General features: G+C 43.1%; 1 protein-coding gene across 1 annotated transcript in view; it reads right to left on the bottom strand.

The window, feature by feature from the left end:
- ANKH (ANKH inorganic pyrophosphate transport regulator) overlaps positions 1 to 24840 on the bottom strand; it is a 167934-nt gene that overhangs the window by 64266 nt on the left and 78828 nt on the right. The window contains exon 2 of the mRNA XM_052659052.1: positions 8806 to 9022. Coding sequence (XP_052515012.1) covers positions 8806 to 9022 — 217 coding nt within the window. The remainder of the gene's footprint in view (positions 1 to 8805; positions 9023 to 24840) is intronic.

Here is a 24840-nt window from a genome sequence, read left to right as displayed (position 1 = left end):
CATGACTTGCATTTTTATAAAATGGGGTCTCATAGATGAGTTCATGACTAGAGTAGCGACTACAATTTAGTCGCTCAGTCGCGTCCAACTCTTTGGGACCCCCATGGGCTGTAGATTGCCAGGCTCCTCTGTCCATGGAATTCTCTAGGCAAGAATACTGGATTGAGTTGCCATTTCTTTCTCCAGGGGATCTTCCCGACCCAGGGACTGAACATCGGTCTCCTGCATGGCAGGTGGATTCTTTACAGTCTGAGACACCAGAGAAGCCCATAATTTAGTTTAAAAGGGACACTTACTGGCAGTTGCCCAACAGATGACAAGAACAAAAAGCCAGGAATACTTTCAAGGCTCCTGCAATTTGGGTGTCTTGAGCCAGGCCACAGGTGTACATAGACTAGACATCAACTTTTCGGCCAGTGGATTTCTCGATTTCAAGTCCGTCAGTTCAACAAGTTCCAAGTGTCTACTCCCCTGACTAATTCTGTAAGGTTTGGGGCAGGAAATTTTCTGGAACCATCTCTTCCTCAGCATCTTCCCCACAAATTCCTGGGGAAGTGCCTGTCTGGTCAGTGAGAATCACCCCAGTCATGTCAGGGAAAAGCCACAACCATGTGCAAAACTCTCAAGGATGGGAAAAGATTTGGCTTACCAGCTGGGTCCAAAAAGAATAAGAAATCAGAGAAAATGAATATGAAACACACAAGGGAAAAAACCTTATTTAAAATGTAATAAGCAAATGTAATAAAAAGGACCTAGTGAAAGATCTCTCTTTTACTGGGACAAACACAAAAACCCTACAAAGGATGACCCTACAAAGGAGTTTTGGGTCCTCTCTGACCTAAGTCTATAATATCTTACTGTAACCCTCCAGTGGATGTCCAGGTATAATACCAGGTAAGTGAAGGAAAGGAGAGACATCTGAAACTGGGTTGCTCAATGCTGGAGATGCTCACATTTGAAATCTCTTCCAAGTAAGAATATCCTGCAGGAACTGGTAGATGACTAGTAGATACTGAAAAGTTTGAAATGTCAAAGTTCATCCAAATTGGGGGGAAAAAACTCTAAGAGATCATTCTGGGAATTATGATTTCTCCAATGGGAAATACACAATCTTTGGAAAGAAAAAATCTCAGAGTACTTAGCTAAGGCATTAGTTTATAACCAAGAGACTATGCAGAATGACAAAATATATTCAACTTTTCTAAGCAATAAAAATTTCTTTAGCGACCATAAGGTTATAAAGCAGTAAGCAGAACATATAGATCTGCCTTGTATTAAACATACTTATATGAACATCTGTTGGATCATCAAGAAAGAAAGAGAGTTTCAGAGAAATATCTACTTCTGTTTTATTGACTATGCCAAAGCCTTTGACTCTGTGGATCACAACAAACTGTGGAAAATTCTTAAAGAGACAGGAATACCAGATCACCTGACCTGCCTCCTGAGAAATCTGTATGCAGGTCTAGAAGCAATAGTTAGAACTGGACATGGAACAACAGACTGGTTCCAAATTGGGAAAGGAGTACAACAAGGCTGTATATTGTCACCCTGCTTATTTAACTTATATGCACAGTATATCATGAGAAACGCTGGGCTGGATGAAACACAAGCTGGAATCAAGATTGCTGGGAGAAATATCAATAACCTCGGATATGCAGATGACATCACCCTTATGGCAGAAAGTGAAGAGGAACTAAAGAGCTTTTTGATGAAAGTGAAAAAGGAGAGTGAAAAAGTTGGCTTAAAGCTCAACATTCAGAAAACTAAGATCATGGCATCTGGTCCTATCACTTCATGGCAAATAGATGGGGAAACAATGGAAACAGTGAAAGACTACTTTTCTGGGCTCCAAAATCACTGCAGATAGTGACTGTAGCCATGAAATTAAAAGACGCTTGCTCCTTGGAAGAAAGCTATGACCAACTTAGACAGCACATTAAAAAGTAGAGACATTACTTTGCCAACAAAGGTCTGTCTAGTCAAAGTTTTGGTTTTTCCAGTAGTCATGTATGGATGTGAGAGTTGGACTGTGAAGGCTGAGTGCCAAAGAATTGATGCTTTTGAACTGTGGTGTTGGAGAAGATTCCTGAGAGTCCCTTGGACTGCAAGGAGATCCAACCAGTCCATCCTAAAGGAGATCAGTCCTGGGTGTTCATTGGTAGCACTGATGCTGAAGCTGAAACTCTAATACTTTGGCCACCTGATGCAAAGAGCTGACTCATTGGAAAAGACCCTGATGCTGGGAAAGATTGAGGGCAGGAGGAGAAGGGGACAACAGAGGATGAGATGGTTGGATGGCATCACTAACTTGATGGACATGAGTTTGAGCAAGCTCTGGGAGATGGTGAAGGACAGGGAAGCCTGGTGTGCAGCAGTCCATTGGGTCGAAAGAGTTGGACACAACTGAGTGACTGAGTTGAACTGATATGAACATTAGGATAAATCTGCTTTATTTTATATAGTTGTCACTGAGATGTAACAAAAAAAATGCCCACTGGTATCAAAGGCTCTCCAAGGGACCCAGGAACAGCTGTAGGGCTAAGTGCCTAATGCCCTCTCTGCTGGTCCTCTTTCTGCTTGGCCCTTGCCTGCTCTTCTTCCCTTTCTCTCTTCCTCCCACTTTGCCATCTGTGTTGTCTAACGGGCTCTTCCATAGTCTCAGGCTGCACATCTCCTGTGCTAGGTTACCTGCCCCAACCCGAGCATCAGACATCCTCCTGGTACTTGTGACATTCAATACTGAACTCTTTTTCCTGCTTTATTGTCCCTGATTTATAAATGTGTGGTGGCTGTGTGCCTCCCACATCTTCCCCCCGCCCCACCCAACAGCCCCTTCTCTTGCCTTCTCCACTGTCACTGGGCTCGCTCAAATCCAATTTTGACTCCTCCAACTTTGACTCTGGTTTACTTCTACCATCTCACTTTTCTTTTTAAAAATATTTATTTCACAGTAGGTTCTCATCAGTCATCTATTTTATACATAGTAGTATATATGTATATGTATATAGTAGTATGTATGTATACATATAGTATACATATACATATATAAAGTGAAGTCGCTCAGTCATGTCTGACTCTTTGTGATCCCATGGAGTGTAGTCTACCAAGCTTCTCTGTCCATGGGATTTTCCAGGGAAGAGAATTGGAGTGGGTTGCCATTTCCTTCTCCAGGGGATCCTCCTGACCCAGGGATCGAACCCAGGTCTCCTGCATTGCAGGCAGATGCTTTACCCTCTGAGCCACCAGGGAAGCCCCATACATATATATGTCAATCCCAATTTCCCAAATGATCCAGCAATCCCACTCCTGGGCAAATACCTGGAAAAAACTATAATTTAGAAAGATACATGCATCCCAGTGTTCACTGCAGCACTATTTACGATAGGCAGGACATGGAAGCAAACTAAATGCCCACCAACAGACGAAAGAATGAGATGACGTGGTGCATACACAAGGGGGTATCACTCAGCCATAAAAAGGACGGAATTATGCTATTTGCTGAGAATGTGGATAGCTTCAGAGACTGTCATACAGAGTGAAGTTTAAGTCAGAAAGAGAAAAATAAATGCTACATATTACAGTATCATAAATGTTTTCACAGGCTGAAAATAGCTTTTGCTTCTAGAAATCCATGCTGAACAGGCACACTTTCCCATTAACTACTTCTCCTTGAGAAGAAGGGTGTATCTGGCCACCATCTGTTTTGTATTTCTCTCACTTCTGTATCCAGCTTATCATTAGTAGGACTTGAACGACATGCACATACTATTTGTTCAGTAAGCAATTTGTTGGACTGCTGATAGGACAGACAGGGATTGGGTTATATTAAAAGTGAGTTAAACAAAGGGCAATTCTTATTCTCACTCTCCTTTAGTCAAAGCCCCTCAAGTTAAAAGCAGGAAGATTAGCTCTACTAATACTAGTGGTGTGTCTCCTTAGAATTAACAAGAGTGCTAATAATATCATAAGGGAAAATGGTTGAATTTTATCTATAAATGTGTTTGAATAAAGAAGTATATTCATTAAAACTACAGATGACATCTTGCTGGGAAAAGTAACTACGATGGTAAAGAATAAAATGAAGAAACAGGTAAATTAGGAAACAAAGCAAAAAGAAATCAAGGAGTTGGCCATTAAACTGAAAAAAAAAAAAAAAAAAAAAAAACCCTGCCCAACAGGGTGGTGGTGGTAAAGCCACAGCCTGAGGTTGGATGGAATTAAGGAAACATAACAGATAAGAAGAGTCACCATTTGTAATCTTGTGCAGCGAGGCAAAAGAGTCATTTAGAGCCTTGGGTCAAACTCACCAGTCCATCTTGTATCAAAGATAAGGGAAAATTAGAAAGGGACGTGTGATCCGCACATGTCAGTAGTGGTAAAGATCCTGCGTGCCAACCCAGGAGACGTAAGAGATGCAGGTTTGATTCCTGGAGGAGGGCATGGTAATAACCCACACTAGTATTCTTGCCTGGAGAATCCCAAGGACAGGAACGTGGTGGGCTACATCCACATGGTCGCAAAGAGTCGGACACGACTAAAGCAACTGAACACTGCGCGGGCTGAAATACAACTCATGCTTTCAGAGCCAGTTAGAAGATGACCGAGTCCCTTGGACTGCAAGGAGATCAAACCAATCAAGCCTGAATACTCATTGGAAGGACTGATACTGAAGCCGGAGCTCCGGTCCTTTGGCTCCCTGATGTGAAGAGCTGACTCACTGGAAAAGCTCTTGATGCTGGGAAAGATTGACGGCAGGAGGAGAAGCAGGCAACAGAGGATGAGATGGTTGGATGGCATCACCAATTCAACAGAAATGAGTTAGAGCAAACTCTGGGGGATAGTGAAGGACAGGGAAGCCTGGTGTGCTGCAGTCCATGGGGGCACACAGAGTGGGACACGACTGAGTGGCTGAAGAACAACAGAAGATGACCCGCCTCCTGAGCTTTTCGGAGCACATCCCTAAGAGAAAGAGTCTCTTCCTCCCCTCTTCTCTCAAATGTCCTTACACAAATGCTATGAAAAAGTTAGAAGGTCTTGATAAAAGAAATAAATCCATTAAGGAGATAGGGAAATAGCACCTAAAAAGGAACGTTTGAGGCAATAAGACTGGTTTCACCTGAAACAAAGGAATATAAAGAAACTAGGTTTCTAGCCTAGATCACTCTGGTTTCTCTGTGAGTCGAGCTGGTGAACTGGTAACACCTTGCTTCTTGTACTGACTCTAAGCCTTACTGAGGAGCTCCTCCCGTTGAGTTGCTCAGTCATGTCCGACTCTTGTGACCCATGGACTGTAGCCCGCCAGGCTCCTCTGTCCATGTGATTTTCCAGGCAAGAATACTGGAGTGGGTTGCCATTTCCTTCTCCAGGGGATCCTCCCGACCCAGGGACTGAACCTGGGTCTCCTGCATTGCAGGCAGAGTCTTTACTGACTGAGCTAAATACATACTTGTTTCACTCTCAGGCCAAGCAAATACAATTAGAAGACTGCCTGAGAGCAGATGATGGGTTCTCAAGTCAAATATATCTGGAATATTTGCTTTTCTGTTTTATTTATCACTGTTTCCTTGTCCCAAGCATAGACATCCAAGAACTAACTGTTCAAGTAGAGATATAAGTAGCTGTTTTTAGCATGACTAAGATGTGATAAATGGGTTTTAGTGTCTAGTGTAGGCGACACATTGTAACGTAGAAACTAAATGGGTGGATGTTTATTGATGACGAGAAAATTATGTTAGAAAAGGTAGCAAAGAGATCAACATCCTATCTGGAGCCTGTGGTCAAGCTTCTGGGAAACCATTGGCAAGATCTGAGGACAGTAAAGCTTGAGTGCCCAGTCACTTCAGTTGTGTCCAACTCTTTGCAACCCCATGGACAGTATGCTGCCAGGCTCCTCTGTCCATGGGATCTACCTGCCAAGAATACTGGAGTGGGCTGCCATGCTCTCCTCCAGGGGATCTTCCCCATCCAGGGATTGAACCCTCATCTCCTGTGTCTCCTGCATTGCAGGCAATTCTTTACTCCTGAGCCACCAGGGAAGCCCCAGAAAGGCTTACAGGATACTTTAAAAAAAAAAAAAAAGGAGACAAGAAGATGAGCAAATATGCCTGAGGCAGCAGACAAGGCAAGAGAAGAATTAAACACTTAGAAAATTGAAATAAGACCAATATACTACAGGTGGAAAAATCATTAAATTTTGAGTTGTAAATGTTTGAAAGAAATTGATATGTGCTTCTGTAGTGACTGTGGAAAGCATTTGTTTCGGGGGGGGAATGCTATATAGTAATTGTAAAAATACCAACAGTGATAAAAACAATTGTTAAATATCTGGAGGTAGAACCATTTTGGTTCAAATTTAAGATTTTAGGATTCCGTCTTAAAGTTGAAAAACTTGGATTTAAATTAGAAAATGACTTCAATTTTTATTTCAGTGACCAAATTGTTCCTCCCAACAGTGTCAATAACACAGAAAACTCAAGTTTTCCTTAATTACAGACAGCTAGTAATTAGCTGTGTGTCCCAAAGTCTCATTCCCTCATAAAACAGGAAATGTTGGGTTTATTTGGAAGGACTTTTATAAAAAGGAACGAATTTGTCTTCCTTTTTTAAGCAAAAACTTATTTAGACCCGCTCATTTCATGTATGTCATTTTACACATGGTGGTGGTGGTAGCTAAGTCATTAAACCGTGTCTGACTCTTGCAACCCCGTGGACTGGAGCCCACCAGGCTCCTCTGCCCATGGGACTTCCCAGGCAAGAATACTGCGGTGGGTTGCCATTTCTTCTCCACGGGATCCTCCTGACCCAGGGCTTGAACCCAGGCCTCCTGCACTGCAGGCAGATTCTTTACTGACTGAGCTACTGTGCCATCTATGAAAATGGCCCAGATGAATTCTTGTTGCTGAAGTTTCCTTTAAAGCTCAGTAGAGAGCTCAGTATTCAGGGTGTAAGTTGAGGGCAAGAAAGGCATCTCCTCTCCACCCCATGCCCTGAAGCTCTCAGTCCAAATGAAAATGATCAACAGCAATACTTGGTCTGGATATTTGGCCCATGGGAAGCATCTTCTGGTCCTCATTGTTCTTAGCACAAAATCCTATGCTCTATTAAAAAGGAAACCCACAAAGAGCTTGCTCTGTTTACTTCCAGATTCACAATTGCATGAGTAAACTTGAGCTGACACCTGAGTACATGTGAAATGGTGTGGGTTAGTCTCCTGGCTCTTCATTCACCACAGACATTCATGGTTCTCAGGCAACCAGGGCCAAGCTGAAGTCACATAACGGGTTTGTGAAGGGTTGTTCATGGGCTTCATGTAACTGGGTTCAGTAGGTGGGTCATTCAACTTTTATGCCAGGTAAGCTGAGCTGTTCTGAAGTCTATAGGCTCTGAAATCTTGCCCTTAAGGGTTTTTATCACTATCCTGAAGGCAGCAGAAGTAGAGCTCTGACTCTAAAGGAAGGGGCTTTCCAACCACTGGTCAATCACTCTGTGTGACCTAATTTTCTTGTTTGATGCAAAGAATGTTATGCCCAGAGTGTTGAGTCTCATCTAAAATAGAAGCATGAGGTCCTAAAATGAGACAATTTTAAAACAGAAGACAATCGCATTTGTTTTCACTGCTGATAAGCATTAATCCTAAATAATGCTCATTCTGTTTTTATTCTGAAGATTAAGTGAGACTGATAAAGTAGATAAGCACCAAAGTCCTACTGTATAGCACAGGGAACTCTAGTGTAATATCTTGTAATGAACTATAACAGAAAAGAACCTGAAAAAGTTATATATATAGCTGAATCAGTGTGCTGTACACCTGAAACTAACACAATATTGTAAATTGACTACACTTTAATTTGAAAAAACAGGTTAAGTAACGTCTGTCTAACAAAAGCACCTGACTTTTTATTCCTTGTGTGTGTGTGTGTATTGTGTTTAGTTTCTCAGTCATGTCTGACTCTTTGACCTCAAGGACTGTAGCCTGCCAGGCTCCTCTGTCCATGGGATTCTCCAGGCAAGAATATGGAGTGGGTAGCCATTCCCTTCTCCAGGAGATCTTCCCTAACCAGGGATCGAACCCTGGTCTTCTCCATTGAGATGGATTCTAGCTAGCAGGGAAGCCTTACCAAAAGTGAGTGAAGTCGCTCAGTCATGTCCAACTCTTTGTGACCCCGTGGACTGTAGTCTATCAGGCTCCTCCATCGATGGGATTTTCCAGGGAAGAATACTGGAGTGGGTTCCCATTTCCTTCTCCAGATTTTCCCGACCCAGGAATTGAACCTGGGTCTCTGGCACTGTAGACAGACACTTTACCGTCTGAGCCACCAGGGAAGTCCTGAGTCTGATCACATATTAATGAAACTCCTCCCTCTCTGACACAGGGTTTGGGAACCAGAGACATACAGTTTCCTAGAGAAAGGACGTCTCTTTTTTTTGTCCTAGAAGTACCAACTCCACTCCTCCCAGCCCTTAAAATTCTCATAATACTTAATAATTACAGAAGAAATCACTTACTACAATAAATACACGTAAATAGATTAAGTGAAGTCGCTCAGTCGTGTCTGATTCTTTGTGACCCCATGGACTGTAACCTATCAGGCTCCTCTGTCCATGGGCTTTTCCAGGCAAGAATGCTGGAGTGGATTGCCATTTCCTTCTCCAGGGGATCTTCCCGACCCAGGAATCGAACCCGGGTCTCCTGCATTGCAGGCGGACGCTTTACCATCTGAGCCACCAGAGAAGGCCCAAATAGATTAAGAGGAATAGGGAACTGGCAAAGCTGGATTCTTAAGGGACGACTGACAGTCTTACCTATGAGGGTGTGGAAGACGGCAGCAATGGCGCCGGCCACCACCATGCACAGGACAGCTTTGGTCCTGTCCCGCTTGCTGTTCACAAACACCAGGCCCACGTTCTTGAAGTCACTCATGGGCCCTGTGAAGAACTTCATTAAGGAGTACGCCAGCCCATAGCTGGCCAGCATCTCCACTGCATCTTCCTTGACAGCAGCGATCCCCCGGTTCAAGGCCTGTGGAGGGAAGAGTCCCACAAACAGCATTAGAAACTTCGTCTCCTCTCCCACAATAAAAGGCAGCAGGTTGTGTTTCCATAGGAACGCTAAGCAGCTTATAAGGTAAGTCTCACTGTAATTTGATAGAGGTTATTTATTTTCATTTTTATCCATATTAGCTTCAGTTTGAAATATCTTCTTGTGGGGGAGATAGCTGCCCGCTATCACCTATGAAATTCCTATGAAAGGAATAGAAAAAACCCAACAAGTGTTCTAGGTTAATATCAGAAAATATTTCTAAGATGTTCTGGTTAAAAGGTTAACATGTTAAATTTTATTTGCAGGCTGAATCTACACAATAGCAACAGGCATTTTGGAAATGGGTCAACCACTTTATATGGAGTGGGTGATGGGTCCTTTTTTCCCTGTGTGTGTATGTGTGAAATATTGTACTTATTTATGTATCCTTCATAGCATAATGTAAACTCTATGTCATGAAAATGGGTATTGATGGAATTTTTATACCATCTGTGGATGCTATTCACCTGATTCTTACTGTACTTTAATTTGAAATACATTCCTGATTTTTGTGCAGACAAATAGGAAAAGAAAAATCTTCAAACTAAATACACTGTTTTTGAATAATTCTTGCTGGAGATGTGGCCATAGAATATTCTGTTTTAACCATCCCCTATGAGGGACCACCCCTCTGAGTTTCTAACTTTTCCACCTACTAGATGAATAAATTGGGGCCTCCCAGGTGGCACTAGTGGTAAAGAATCCACTTGCCAATGTAGGAGACACAGAGCCTGGAGTTTGATCCCTGAGCCTGGAAGATCCTCTGGGGGAGAGAATGGCTACTCACTTCAGTATTCTTGCCTGGGGAATTCCATGGACAGAGGAGCTAGATGGGCTATAGTCCATAGGGTTGCAAAGAGTGGGATAAGACTGCGAGACTGAGCACACAGATGAATAAATTAGATCGGAGCTTGTGGGAAGGGATGTCTAAGTAGAAGAACTTTGTTTTTAAAATGTCACCAGATGGCTTCTATCAAAAAGTCTATAAACAATAAATGCTGGAGAGGGTGTGGAGAAAAGGGAACCCTCTTACACTGTTGGTGGGAATGCAAACTAGTACAGCCACTATGGAGAACAGTGTGGAGATTCCTTAAAAAACTGGAAATAGAACTGCCATACGACTCAGCAATCCCACTGCTGGGCATACACATAAAGGAAACCAGAATTGAAAGAGTCACCTGTACCCCAATGTTCATCGCAGCACTGTTTACAATAGCCAGGACATGGAAGCAACCTAGATGTCCATTGGTAGACGAATGGATAAGAAAGCTGCGGTATATATACACAATGGAATATTACTCAGTCATTAGAAAGAATGCGTTTAAATCAGTTCTAATGAGGTGATGAAACTGGAGCCTATTATACACAATGAAGTAAGTCAGAAAGAAAAACACCCATATAGTATACTAAGGCATATATATGGAATTTAGAAAGATGGTAATGATGACTCTATATGAGAGACAGCAAAAGAGACACAGATGTAAGAACAGTCTGTTGGACTCTGTGGGAGAAGGCGAGGGTGGGATGATTGGAGAGAATAGCACTGAAACATGTATAATATCATATATGAAACAGATCACCACTCCAGGCCTGATGCATGAGACAGGGTGCTCAGGGCTGGTGCACTGGGATGACCCAGAGGAATGGGGATGGGGAGGGAGGTGGGGGGGGGGTGTTCAGGATGGGGGACACATGTACACCTGTGGCTGATTCATGTCAATGTATGGCAAAAACCACTAAAATATTGTAAAGTAATTAGCCTCCAATTAAAATAAATAAATAAATAAATTTTTCTGACTACAAAAATAAATAAATAAATAAAAATGTCACCAGAATATCACCCTCTGTCTTTAGGAACAGGCAACTGCCTGGGCAGGAGATCAGCTTTCTGTATATACTTCTCATTTTTTTAAATTTAGTTTTTATTGCAGTATAGGTCATTTATAATGCTGGGTTAGATTCTGGTGTGTAATTAAGTGATTCAGTTAAACATATTCTTTTCCAGATTCTTTCCAATTATTGTTTATTACAAGATACTGAATATAGTTCCCTGTGCTGTACAGTTAATCCTTGTTGGTTATCTATTTTATATATAGCAGTGTGTATCTGTTAATCCCGAACTCCTAATTTATCCCTCTCCCACCCTCTTTCCTCTTGGGAACCATGTTTGTTTTCTGTCTGTGAGTTTGTTTCTGTTTCATAAATAAGTTCATTTGTATAATTTTTTAGATTCCACATAGAAGCGATATCATATGTTTTTATCTTTTTCTCTCTGACTTTAGTTACTATGATAATCTCTAGCTCTATCCATGCGGCTGCAAAGGGCATTATTTCATTCTTCTTTATGACTAATATCCCATTGTATATACACTTTTAAAATAGACTTAATTTCTTGGATTAGTTTAGGCTCACAGTAAAGTGGAGCAGAAAGTAAGGAGAGCTGCTACATTCCCTCTTCCCCGAGCACACACAGCATCCCCATAGAAAACTACACTGACTACAATCCATGAACCTACACTGACACGTCATTGTCACTCAGAGTCTACTGCTGATACTCGGGCTCACGTTGTCCATTCCAGGGATTCTGACAAGTGTCCCTGACATTTACCTACCATTATATAGTTGAACAATCTATGCAAAGCACTGTTACCCAAAAATGTATTTATTGTAGAAAATACCAATGTGTAAGGTTATTTTAGAAAAATCTATAATAAAAGTATATGATACTTGTAGAAATTCAGTGTCATTCTTCTGACAGGTGGTGTTATATAAGGTGCCATATGCTATGTACTCAGTCATGTCTGACTCTTTGTGACTCCATGGACCATAGCCCACCAGGCTATGGATTTCCCAGGCAAGAATATTGGAGTGGGTTGACATTCCTCCTCCAGAGGATCTTCCCAACCTAGGGATCAAACCTGCATCTCCTGTGTCTCCTGCATTGCAGACAGATTCCTTACCCGCTGAGCCAATAACATTTGTGTGATTATATAAGGTAGTTTTTGATAACTGCTTCCAATTATATCTCTCATTCTCTTTTCCTTTTTTTCCAGTAATAACTTAAAAATTTCCATCAGAACCTTCATACCTGACATGATGTCCTCCTTAGGAACAAATTTCCTTTACCAAAGCTGATCTAATATCTTATCAGCCTGAAGCAAACTAAAAACCAACAAGCTCTTTGACAATAAATCCTGTGTTCAAAAGGTGTCTGGTGTCAGAGGACTCCTGCTATGTATCAAGATCCATCACTCGATAATCTTCCCAGATTAATTTCCTTTCGGACCTCTACAGTAGATGTGGTTGATTTCCCACCCAGATGCCCCTTATTGGTCAGCACATCCATCCCCAGGTCCTGGGACTTGGCCACTCAAGGCTCACAGATGCCTCCTTCTCAGGAAACAGTGCTCCCAGCCACTTTGGGTTGGTTAGGCCACTTCTGACCGCCCCAGGCAGCACCCAGACAATGAAGGGCTGACACAGGGATATACAAGATCACCTCCTCTGCCTCCCTGTGGGATCAACGCTGGTACAATTCATGCTCCAGAACTCCCTGTGGGAGCAGGTGGGAGGTAGTCTCCAGTGGAGACCACATCCTTTTAAAATTTTCCCCACCACCCACTGCTTCCCGCTCCCCTTCTCCTGAGAGCACTCACTCAATAAAAAAGTCACATGAAAATTTCCCAAGGCAGGCTGTTTCCAGGGACCCCAGCTCAACACATCTTCTAATTATATTTCTCTCAGTCATAGAGAACAGTGTATGGTTTGTTCTTTTTCCTTCTCATCCTTCTCCACTCTGACTGTAAACTGCTTGCTTTTCATTGCTAAAATTGTGTTCAAATTTAAATATACAGTATATATAATTTAGGGCTTCCCAGGTGGCACTAGCGGTAAGGAACCCATCTGCCAATGCAGGAGATTTAAGAGATGTAGGTTTGATCCCTGGGTTGGGAAGATCCCCTGGAGTAGGAAATGGCAACCCACTCCAGAATTCTTGCCTGGAGAATCCCATGGACAGAGGAGCCTGGCAGATTACAGTCCATGGTGTCGAAAAGAATCCAAAATGACTGAAGTGACTTAGCATGCACTTAAATATATAATTAATGATATAATTAATATATAATGATATATTACATATTAGCACAAGTTTTAAAATAACATAGGATTAGTCTTTTTAGGTGTCCTGCTGGCAAAACTTTATTCTTTGCTAAAAAGGAATCAGTCTGGCTGGGGCATCCACAGTAATGCTATTTCCACCAACTGTTCCTTGACAGGGTCCTAAACCCAGTGCTGAGGCAGGAAAGAAAATCAAATTACATAAGGAATGACAGCTCTGTCAGCAAGACTGGGTGTGAACACTCCGCTAAGCTCAACAATTATGGTAATTTGAGGAAAAAGCACAGGGTTTAGAGCCATGCTGACTTGATTGGATCTGCTTCTATCACAGTTCTTATTCTCGCTGAAATAACACATCTTAGATCGTCTATAAGTAGCTTACAGGGCACCACGCACAACTGGCCTAGAAAAGGCACTTGAAAGCAAGGATTTATGCCCATATTGTTTACCACCATACACTTACCACCTTGCTACACTGTGTGTGAGTGTATACTCAGCCTCTTAATTGTGTCTGACTCTTTGTGACCCTATGGACTCTAGCCCATCAGGCTCCTCCACCTGTGGGATTTTCCAGGCAAGAATACTGGATCGGGTTGCCATTTCCTACTCCAGGGGATCTTCCCCACCCAGGATCGAACCTGCATCTCTTGAGTCCCTTGTCTCCTGCTTTGGTAGGCAGATTCTTTACCACTGTGCCACCTGCGAAGGCCCCCTTGCTACATTATAAACACTCAAGAATTTGTTTGATGAATGAATGAATTAGGTATTTTCTACTAGGAATTTCAATGTTGATACTAATTTGTGTACACTTGGAAAAAAAATCACATTTTGATTGTAAGATGAAGATGTTGTTGTCTGTAAGAGCTAATATTTTAACATTTTTATTGGCCATACTAAATGTATGCTGTGATGAGAAAACAAATCCTGACTTTAAGAAGCATTAAAACGCAAGGCAAAAAGAGCTTTAGAATTGAGGAGATTTGCTATGCTGATATTATGAGCCTTTTTATTATTGCCATTTGTAGTACTTCCCTCAGTTTGTTCACTTCCTAATTTTATGATTTTCTTTTGATACCAGAAATATGAAGTTATTATGCAGTCAATCCTTCATTTCATGGAGTTTCTCTCCATACTTCTGGACTTTGTCATTCTTACTTATCCTTAGCTAAGGCAATTTTGTTTAGCTTATAGTTTCATTTGCACATTTAACTTTCTACTCCTCCTGGAACTTACACTGTGAGGTATGGCTTGAAATTAATTTTCTTATAATAATTTGCTTCTTCAAAATTAGTTTGAATAAAGCACCTATTGCCTATATATTTGTGATGTTTTCTGATCAGCCATTAGTTCTCAGGCACCCTTCTGTCACCTGCGGTTTGCTTTATCTGTCATTTCAACTTGCTTACTCTGTTTTTCTTCATAGAATGTTCATTCAGTTCAGTTCAGTCGCTCAGTCGTGTCCGACTCTTTGTGACCCCATGAACCGCAGCACGCCAGGCCTCCCTGTCCATCATCAACTTCCGGAGTCCACCCAAACCCGTGTCCATCGAGTCGGTGATGCCAACCCACCATCTCATCCTCTGTTGTCCCCTTCTCCTCCTGCCCCCAATCCTTCCCAGCATCAGGGTCTTTTCAAATGAGTCAGCTCTTCGCTTCAGGTGGCCAGACGTTATATTGTCTATTTACTTGTCATTTGTCTTCCTGTCTACCTTCTCCATTGGATGTAAGCTCCAGGAGTCACAGAGAACTTTGGTTCACACCACATCCCCAGTCCTAAACGTAACAGGGGATCACATGATAGGCGAGTGATGAGGGTCTGAGGGCATGAAGTGAAATATACACAAATTGTATAAATATTTCCCATGACGGACGCTATAGAAATGCAATTACTGAGCTGGAGATTCCTGGGAGGAGCCTATTCAGATGAACCAGACAAGGAAACTCCTTCAAAGAGGTGACATTTGAGCTGAGAGTTGAAGAACAAGAATGAACCCGCCGTAGGAAGAGCTGGAGGAAGACCCGGACCTGCAGGAGGGCATCCAATAAGAGTAGAGGGGATATAAGGTGAATTCTGGAGTAGGTAGTGCTAAGGTCATCGCAGGTCGTAGTAAAGAACATGGGGCTTTGATCTAAGAGCAGTGGGAAGCCGTCAAAGGGTCTGAGCCCAGTTGGGAATGTCCATCCTCCCGGCTGCAGGTACAGATGTGGCCTGGAGAGGGTCAGACAGAGCAGGAAGTGAAGAGTTCACTGGTGAACTCCGGATCACATGGTGATCCAGAGAAGAGAAGGCGATGGCTTGGAAGAGGGTGTATGGGGAGACGGAGAGAAGCCGATGGACTAGAGAGCCTTTTGTGTATTTTTTTTAATTTAATTTTTATTAAATTATAGTTGCCTTACAATGTTGTATTAGTTTCTGTTGTACAGCAAAGCGAATCAGTTATACGTACACATATCCCCTCTTTTTTTGGATTTCCTTCCCATTTAGGCCACACAGAGCATTGAGTAGAGTTCCCTGTACTATGACAGTAGGTTCTCTTTAGTTATCAATAGTGAGTATATGTATCGATAATGTATATATGTCAATCCCAATCTCCCAGTTCATCCCCCTACTGTCCTGACTTGAGAGCTTTTGGGAGGTAAAATAAATGAAACTAATGATGGACTACATGGTGGGTGTGAGGAAAAGGGAGAACTGTTTAGTTTTTTTGGCTTGAGTCACTGGTTAAATGGTGTTACTACTTACTGAGTGAGGGCACTTTGGGAGGGAAGATTGGGAAGGAAAACACAAGGTTTACATTGGGGAGTCCCCTATTGGGTGTGAGACACCGGTAGGATTCCACACACAGAAATCAGGGAAGACAGTTGGCTATGTGAGCCTGGAGTACAGGGGGACGTCTGGGCTGTGGACATTTGGAGACCGTCAGCGTATAGATAGTATTTAAAGGCAGGAAACTAAATAAGATCATCTGGCCTGGGTACAGACGGAAAGGAGTCTAAGATTCAACCTTGTATCTTTCTAGAAATACATGTAAACAAATCTTCCCTGTTACCTTGGGGTTGTAAGGATGCTGTGGTTCAGCATCCATCAGTTAGCTAGCAACGTCCTGGCCAGGTCACTTGTGAACACAGCTGCATCTCTAGCCAAGACCAGGAAGAACGGTGGCTGAGGCTGGGAAAGAGCAAGCACTATGGTCTTTAAATTCAGCTAAGGAGGTGTCTGAGATGTCTTTGGAAAGAATTAGACCTGGAGTCACAATTTTGTCCCTAGAGCGTGTTAAGTACAGCAGTTCACCTGCTGTTCAAATCAGGTGTCTAAGGACTCACAAGTTTTCCAGAGTAAAGACACTTTAGGGCCACATCTACCAGGACTCCAACCACTATAAATACAAACTGCCCTTCAACCCAGCATGGTTCTGGGCCCAGAAGGCTGGCACACGGCCCTCATCACACTTCAGATCAGCATTCTTTGTGCTGCGGGTCCTCGGCAGTGTGCAATGTCTGACTTCAAAACTTATCTGGCTCCAGAAGGCTTTCCTTGGGACCTACCTGCCTTGTTATCTCCCAGTATCTGCCAGGTTCATGGTGTTCTAGGGTTTAAATTTTTTCCTCCCAAAAGTCAGCAAAATGACAGGATATTAAAAAGTGGGGGGGGGGGGGGGGCTGGTGTGGTGGGAAACAGAAAAACTTAAGAAAATCCACAACCTCCAGGGAAATGGCTAACAAATCCCATGTGATCTCTCTGGTATGAACTGTCTTAGATTGTTAAACCCTAAAAGAGATCCTGACATTTTAAACTTGGGCTCTAGAGACCAGAAACATCTTGACACTGCAGACTGAATGTCTTCAAACTAAGAGTCACCGCCTCACCCCAACCCCGCCCATTATTTCACACCACTGTCAACAGTAGGCATTCCTCGCTAGCTGGGTGCTGTGTAGAGCTCTGTTCCCCCTACCCCTACCCCGGGAACAGGTCCAAGAGCTGACACCTTGTCCCTAAGAGTAGGCCTGGAGGCCACCACGGCTGATCTCCTGTCCGGGAGATCTGAGGCTCTTCCTGTCGTTCTCCTTCTGCCTATTCTGAACTCCACTAAACTTGTCGGTCTCTCATCTCGCCCATCTCCTCCCTTGGCTCCTTCTTTCTGTCCTGCCTTATTCTACTCTCCTTGTCATGGTTATCACTTTAACTACACCATTGTCAATAACTACAATTCACTGTCTGCAAATCTCTAACCTTGGAGTCATCTATTTATTTACCCATTCCACTCTCATCTAGAAGGGCTCTGAGAGTGGCTGGAATAAAACATGTGACAAACAGGCTGCTGCCAGGCTCACTGGTCTCCATCCTCAACCGGGCTGTTCACTGCTCAGTTATCCTTCCATCCTTCCCATCCCTGCTCTCCGAATTTCTCAGCTGCCTTGTTCCCTCTTCCTTGGCAGATAACCTCACTTTTACTTCATCTGCAATAGGGAATCCATCAGGTTGGAACTAAATTTCTCGTTGCTTCTCTCTGTAAAACAATGCTCAACAAAACACATGTGTACCAAACCCTTCTCCACCTCTTCTTGGTGTTACAATGGAAGGGCCTGTCTGACCAGGGCTAGCTTCCTGGGTTTTCACATTTCTTTCTCTTTTTTTCACATTGCCTTTATTAAGAAAAAAAAAAAGAAAAACTTTATTGGAGTATAGTGGCTTTACAATGTTATGCTATTTTCTGCTGTACAGCAAAGCGAATCAGATATATATATATATATTTCTTTTTTGGATTTCCTTCCCATTTAGGCCACCAACAGAGCATTGAGTAGAGTTTCCTGTTTGTAGAACAGCTTCTCATTGGTTAACTATTTTATACATAGTACTGTATATATATGTTAATCCCAATCTCCCAATTCATCCCATCCTCCTCATTCCCCCTAGGTGTCCTTACCACCGTTCTCTACACCCGTCTCTCTATTTCTGCCTTGTAAATAAGATTGTCAACACAAATTTCTCTAGATTCCACATATATCCATTAATGTATGATACGTGTTTCTCTTTCTGACTGACTTCACTCTGTATGACAGAATCTAGGTCCATCCACCTCTCCGTAAATGTAGGTCTCTGCATTTCTGTCTCTTGGACCTGGGCAGGAGCCACTATCTTCCCCTCCCCCTCATCTGATCTTTGCTACTTGTCTGGCTCTTTCCTTGGAGAAGGGAATGACTACCTACTCCAGTATTCTTGCCTGGACAATCCCATGGACAGAGAAGCCTGGCGTGCCACAGTCCACCGGGTCGCAAACAGTCAGATATGACTGAACGACTAACACTTTTCACCTTTCCACTGGCCCTCTCCCATCCTTAGTCACACATGCTTAAGTGTTTTCCCTCTGAAAAATAAAGCTTCTCTTGACTCCTCTCTTTCTCTCAGTCCCACCTTCTTTCTCACCTTCCTTTCACAGAAGACTTCTATGACGTGCTACCTGTGCTTCTTATTTCCACTTTTGTTTTTCAAACCGTGTATTCCTCAGCCTGTTAGAACAGCTGCCTCAGAGGTGCCGGAACCCAGACCTACAGCTCTAATAGGCTTTGGGCACACCACAGGAGTCAGCACAGAACGCTGCGGTGAGTGCAGCCACTGGGTTCCGGTTCCGGCTCCCCCTCCTCGACAGAAGCTTTTCCCGCTGAACTAAATGCGCACTTCCGGTCCTCGGTCCTCGGCTCTGATCTCTCAGCCGATCTGCCGTCTGGGCCACCCCTTCTCTCTCAAGCACTTTTTCCTCCCTGGCTTCGATGACAAAAGATTCTAGGTTCTCCTCCTAGCTCTTCTGCTCCAGTTCTTTCTCCTGGATGCCTCTTCTTTGTCTCCTAAATACTGGTGTTCCCAGGGTTCCGCTCGCCTCCTGGTGCTCTCTACTCTGACTCAGCAATCTCTGCCGCCCACCCCTACCCTTCGCCACAACTTCAATCCCTCCCTGTCCGCTCAAGAGTCTCCAGGCCATCTCTCCAGATTTCCCAGGCGTCTCTTAAGTTTCAGATCCACTCATCTCCATCTGAACGCCCCTTGGTTCCTCACACTCTACGTTTCGAAAACTTCACCATCTTCTAGGCTACCTGGGTTCCCACAGTCTTGGCCTTCCTCTTGGGTACCCTTCGAATGAATGCATCCAAGGTTTAAGCCCAGAAGCCTGAGAATCTCCCTGGATGCCTTTCAGCCCTCACACCCACTGATTGCTTGGTTCTATCCATACTTCTCCCTTAGTCACTCTTGAATCTGTCTAGTTCTCTCCAGTCCCACCACTGTGCCTTGGGTAAAGTCACTGGTGGTCTTCTCGTCTCCAAGCTCTTCTTCCCTCCACATGATGGTCAGATTACACAATCCAAATTTCCTACAAGGGCATCGAGGTGCTTCAAGGCTGCATCCTGTTCACAGACCATGGGCTCCATAAAGGTTGTCCTCAGGGTCTGGGACAGTATCCGGCTCATGCATAGATGACATCTATAAAATCTATAAATAATAATCTATAATAATATAAATTATATATAATGTACATAAATATAAATAAATATTTGTGCACCGAGTGACCTCTCATAAAGGCCACTCGTGACCTGACCTTGCTTGTCTGTCTGATCTCAACTCTCTATGCTTGCCTGGCCTTGTGTTTTATGAGTGCGTGCTCAGTTGCTTCAGTCATGTCCGACTTTTTGAGACCCTCTGGAGAGTAGTCCGTCAGGCGCCTCTGTCCATGGGGTTCTCCCGACAAGAAGACTGGACTGAGTTGCCATTTCCTCCTCCAGGGGAATCTTCCTGACTCAGGGATGGAAGTTGGTTCTTCTGCGTTGCAGGTGGATTCTTTACTGCTGAGCCACTGGGGAAGTACACTTGAACTATTAGTGGTTTTCTGAATATGCCATGTTCTATTTCAGCTAAAGGTCTTTGCTCAAGTTCTTTTCTCTACACAGCATCACCTTTACCTTTGCCCGACCTCACTTGCCTAGTAAACTCATAATCAGTTCAGGAATCACATTTTGGAAGGTGCCTCCCCCCCTACCCCCACCCCGTGCTCCTTGGTACCCTAACCCAGGTCCCATTCCCATGCTCATTGTGCTGCACTGTGGTTGCCTGGTTACTCAACTGCCCCTCTCACCAGACTACTACTGCTTACCGGCCTTCCTATGTCTATCTAGTACAATGCATGCCACATAGCCAAAATTCAGTATGTGAGCCAAAATTCAGTATGTGAACCAAGAAAATGTGTTAACTAACATCCAGTGGATGTATCTTGTCCTTCATAAAATCTTCCAACGGCAGGTTTGGTTTTTCCGGGTAAATAAACCTATTTTTGGTAGAACTGATGTATTTGGAATATGCAAAGAGATGGCAGTGGCACTGTGCACCTTCCTGCAGCTCTGATATTTTCTCAGGAGATAGACAAGCATTGCCCCTGCTATTTCTACCCTGTCACCGGGGCACCCAGTAAGTACTGGATAAGGTGACTCCTTAACTGTAGACACATGGACATAAATAGGATTTAACACTGGGCCGCATGATTAGACTCAAGTGTAAAGCTTAAGCAAAGATTTTTTCCAGCTCCTTTTCCCCCTATGTCCTTTGGATGTCAAGCTGTCCCCCTGTGAAGTCAAATCCTATAACAGAAGTCAGCTGCCATGAAAAGAAAATCAGAAGTTTAGATTCGAAGGAGAACCTTCTCGGAGAAGCTGAGAGAACCCTGCGAAGAGCTAAGTGTGCCCTGACAGGTAAGCAGGGTGATAATCTCCAAATTCAGAAAGATGGGTGCTTGTAAGGGTAAGCAGGCTTGGGGAGAGAGGGCCACCCAGTTTAGCAGTGCCAAGGACAGCTGGATGCCAATCTTGTAATTGACATTTATGGTCACATGCTAAGAAAATGATCATGTTGCTCACATAGAAATGGCTCTTCAAATTTTTCCACAACAAGGTGCTGAGTTGACACAAATGAATTTATCTACAAAACAGAAACAGACTCACAGATGTAGAGAACAGATTTGTGGTTGCCAAGGTGGGGGAGGAAGGGCAGGAGGGATGGACTGTGAGTTTAGGGTTGTGAACGACACTTGTGACCCCACGGACTGTAGCCTACCAGGCTCCCCCATCCATGGAATTTTCCAGACAAGAGTACTAGAGTGGGTTGCCATTTCCTTCTCCACGGGATCTTCCCAACCCAGGGATTGAACCCTGGTCTCCCGCATTGCAGGCAGATGCTTTACCATCTGAGCCACCTGGGAATCCCGAGTTTAGCATTAGCAGATGCAAACTATGACACATAGAATGGATAAACAACAAGGTCCTACTGTATAGTACAGGGAACTAGATTCAATATCCTGTGATAAATCATAATGGAAAAGAATATAAAAAAGAAGGTGTATATAGGTTAAACTGAATCACTTGGCTGTACAGCGGAAATTAACACAACATTGTAAAGCACTATACTTCAAAAATATATATATATACCTGTCAGAAAAAGGCGTTGGGTTGGACACTGGTTTTGTTCCCTAAAATACCAGATTATTACATAAAATGCTGCAGGTCCTTTTACTTTACTTCTAGTAAGATGAATACTTCCTTTACTTGCCTCACCCTGGATTAGAAAAACCAGTGGGACAAGGGATGAGTAATGTTCTGTCTGGCTAGATTGTCATTTAATCTCTTTGATAAAAGACTACTCCTCTGTCTATATCTTCAACCATCCCATTACATGTTCTATGACATGGACATGGAGCAAACTCAGTATTACTGTGGCAAAAGAAATATCATTAAAATTTTTTTCTCAAACTTAAGGTCCTCAGGAAATTTGCATTCGTGGGAAAGTGGAAAATTCAGAAGTACATGTAAAGCAGAGCTACCTATGGGAACAGCGTCTTCCAGTGACATGGATAATCAGCACCTTGGATTTCAGTCCTCTCAAAGAGTCTGGGTTCCTGTAGTTTTCCACTCTTATTGTTCTGTTTGTCTGTATTTTAAACAGTGGTTTGGGTTAAATTAGATCATTTATCTTCCCGGTAGTTTTCCAGCCATGTTTTATTTTCTCAAGGATCTATACCCCCCTAAAGGAGACAGCCTCGCTCTGTCTATGGAGCTCTGGCCAAGAGCTCGACACCCACACATGAGGTTGTGGTTAAAGGGAGTGGTGGTTAAATGAAACCTGGTCGCTTTGGTCATCAGAGTCATTGCTCCGGGCAGCACCGTCCGTATTTAGTGCTTCCTGAAGACTGGGAGACAACACAGGGCAAGTCCAAAATATAACACTGCTTTTCTCTGTCATTTCTCACACCTGGAGAGGAGTTTCTATAAAGATCAAATTACCAAACAGGTACCAAATTTGGCAACTCAATTTTCTACTGTTGGTTTCTTCAATACTTCAGGGAAAACAAAAAGCATTTTACTTTTGATCTTTTACTCCAGAAAGATGTTAGTTCACTCAAGGATGAATTTTAGTGTCACAGGACCCTCCTCAAATCCTCTTGATCTTTCATTTGAACATGAAGCTCAGGGCTTCCCTGGCAGCTCAGATGGCAAAGAATCTGCCTGCAATGCAGGAGACCTGGATCCGATTCCTGGGTCAGGGAGATACCCTGAAGAAGGGAATGGCAACCCACTCCAGTATTCTTGCCTGGAGAATTCCATGGACAGAGGAGCCTGGTGGGCTACAGTTCATGGGGTCGCAAAGAGTCGGACACGACTGAGTGACTAACACTATTTATCTAAACTTAACTTTAATTCAAGATGGTGGAAGGCTTGACAAGGAAGAAATATTACTATGAAAATTCTAGTGTACTTTAAAAAACCAACACTTCCCATGCTAGTTAAGAGTCCTTATGTATTCCTCACCTTGATCGCACATCTTTACTATTAAAATTCCATATTTCCTACTAGTTTTTAATACTTATAAAGTTATATGGTCCCCAAATGATGCTAATTCTAGGGTAATATATCAAGATTATATCCATCCCACTTTAAAACCAAGTTTTAAATGCTTTTATATTCAAAGGACAAAATAACAACTAACACAACAACAACTCCATAAACAGACTGACCCTGGGATCTGGGGAGTCTTCTTACTAACCTTCTATGCTTTCTTGCTGCCTACATACCAGGTGGCGCAGCGGTAAAGAATCTGCCTGCCAGTGCGGAAGACACAGGAAATGTGGGTTCGATCCCTGGGATGGGGAAGATCCCCTAGAGAAGGAAATAGAGACCCACTCCAGTATTCTCACCTGGAAAATTCCACAGATGGAGGAGCCTGGCAGGCTACAGTTTGTGATATCACAAAGAGTCAGACACAACTGAGCACATACTTATGTATTCTGCTCACTTAATACTGTCTTCATGATTAGGAATAGATTTTTCTTTTCTTGATTCCTCTAGCATCTTACATTTGGCTGTAGACCTCTAAGCAAAGCAGCTCTGAAGTTCCATTCCTTTTCCTGACTCAACTGCAACAGTCTGAAATGTCATCAATGCGCTTCTGCTGACATTTACAAATGTATTTATTCTAAGAGAAGAAAAAGCAAATGCTGATTTGCCTGTGGAGCTTATGAAATCCAATGACCACTATAGTAACGATGATGGAAATGTCTTGGAAGCTAACATTTCCTGGGTCTTGTGCTGTGATGGACACTGTTCTAAGAGCTTCACTTCTCCTGTCCACTCCGTCAGGGATGTACTCTTATTTCCCAGCTTACTGGTGAGAACACTGGTGCTTGGAGAGGCTAAACCACTTTGTCTAGGAGGCACAGAGCTGGGAGAAGAAGCCAGAACATCTTGACCTCTGGGCTTAAGATCTTAACCATCATTCTATTATCCTGAACCAACCCTTCCTTTCACTTTGAAATAGACTTCACAGTCAGGGCCAAATGCTTACTTTAAACAGAGAGGATTAGCTGAGCAGAACACAAAGAACTTTGGGATGAAGACTGATTTTTATGGAAAATTCCAAAGACATGGAAGCAAGATTATTTTTTAAACTGTGATGTGTTGCAAGCACTACAAGGGTAAAAGTGGAAGATGAAAGGAGTGATGCTGAAGTCATCGTATATCTGAGCCGTGCTAAGAAAATGAGGCTAAGAGAAATCAGGTCACTAACACTCTGGCATGAGCACCATACAACAAAGAGTACGGACGAAACCCGGGCACACAGACCACATGGGCCGTCTCCCTGAGCTTATGTGCCAGTTCCATCACTAGAGTGGTAGAAATGCTAAGAGGCTCTCCAGCCTTCGAGAGACACCACTCAAGAACATCTCTGATCTTCCTTTATGCTTGGGATAATGCATCATCCTAGAATCTTTAGCTTGTGCAGAATTTCTACTGGATTCTCAACTGTGGGATTCATTTATTGCTGCTCAGGGTTCAGCTATGACTCACTGCTGGTATTTATGTAACTAGCACACACCAAGTTTTGTGAAAGATCTCTAAGGGTCTGAGGCTTTTGAACTGACTGATTTTTGGAGGTGACTGTGAGATTTAAAATTAGTCATTAAACAGGTTAGTCCTTCCAGCCCATGGATGCACACACTGGTGCACGGCTACACAGATTCACACACACACACTGAGAAAGGAATCCCAACAATTCAGGTAGGTGATATATAATGGTATAAAGCCACGCTACCGTTTTCTTTGCTGTGTGT

The sequence above is a fragment of the Budorcas taxicolor genome, chromosome 20 (genome assembly GCF_023091745.1).
Source record: "Budorcas taxicolor isolate Tak-1 chromosome 20, Takin1.1, whole genome shotgun sequence".
In the NCBI taxonomy this organism is placed as follows: domain Eukaryota; kingdom Metazoa; phylum Chordata; class Mammalia; order Artiodactyla; family Bovidae; genus Budorcas; species Budorcas taxicolor.
Note: the sequence above shows the minus strand (reverse complement) of the source record. Positions and strands in the feature narration are given on the sequence as shown.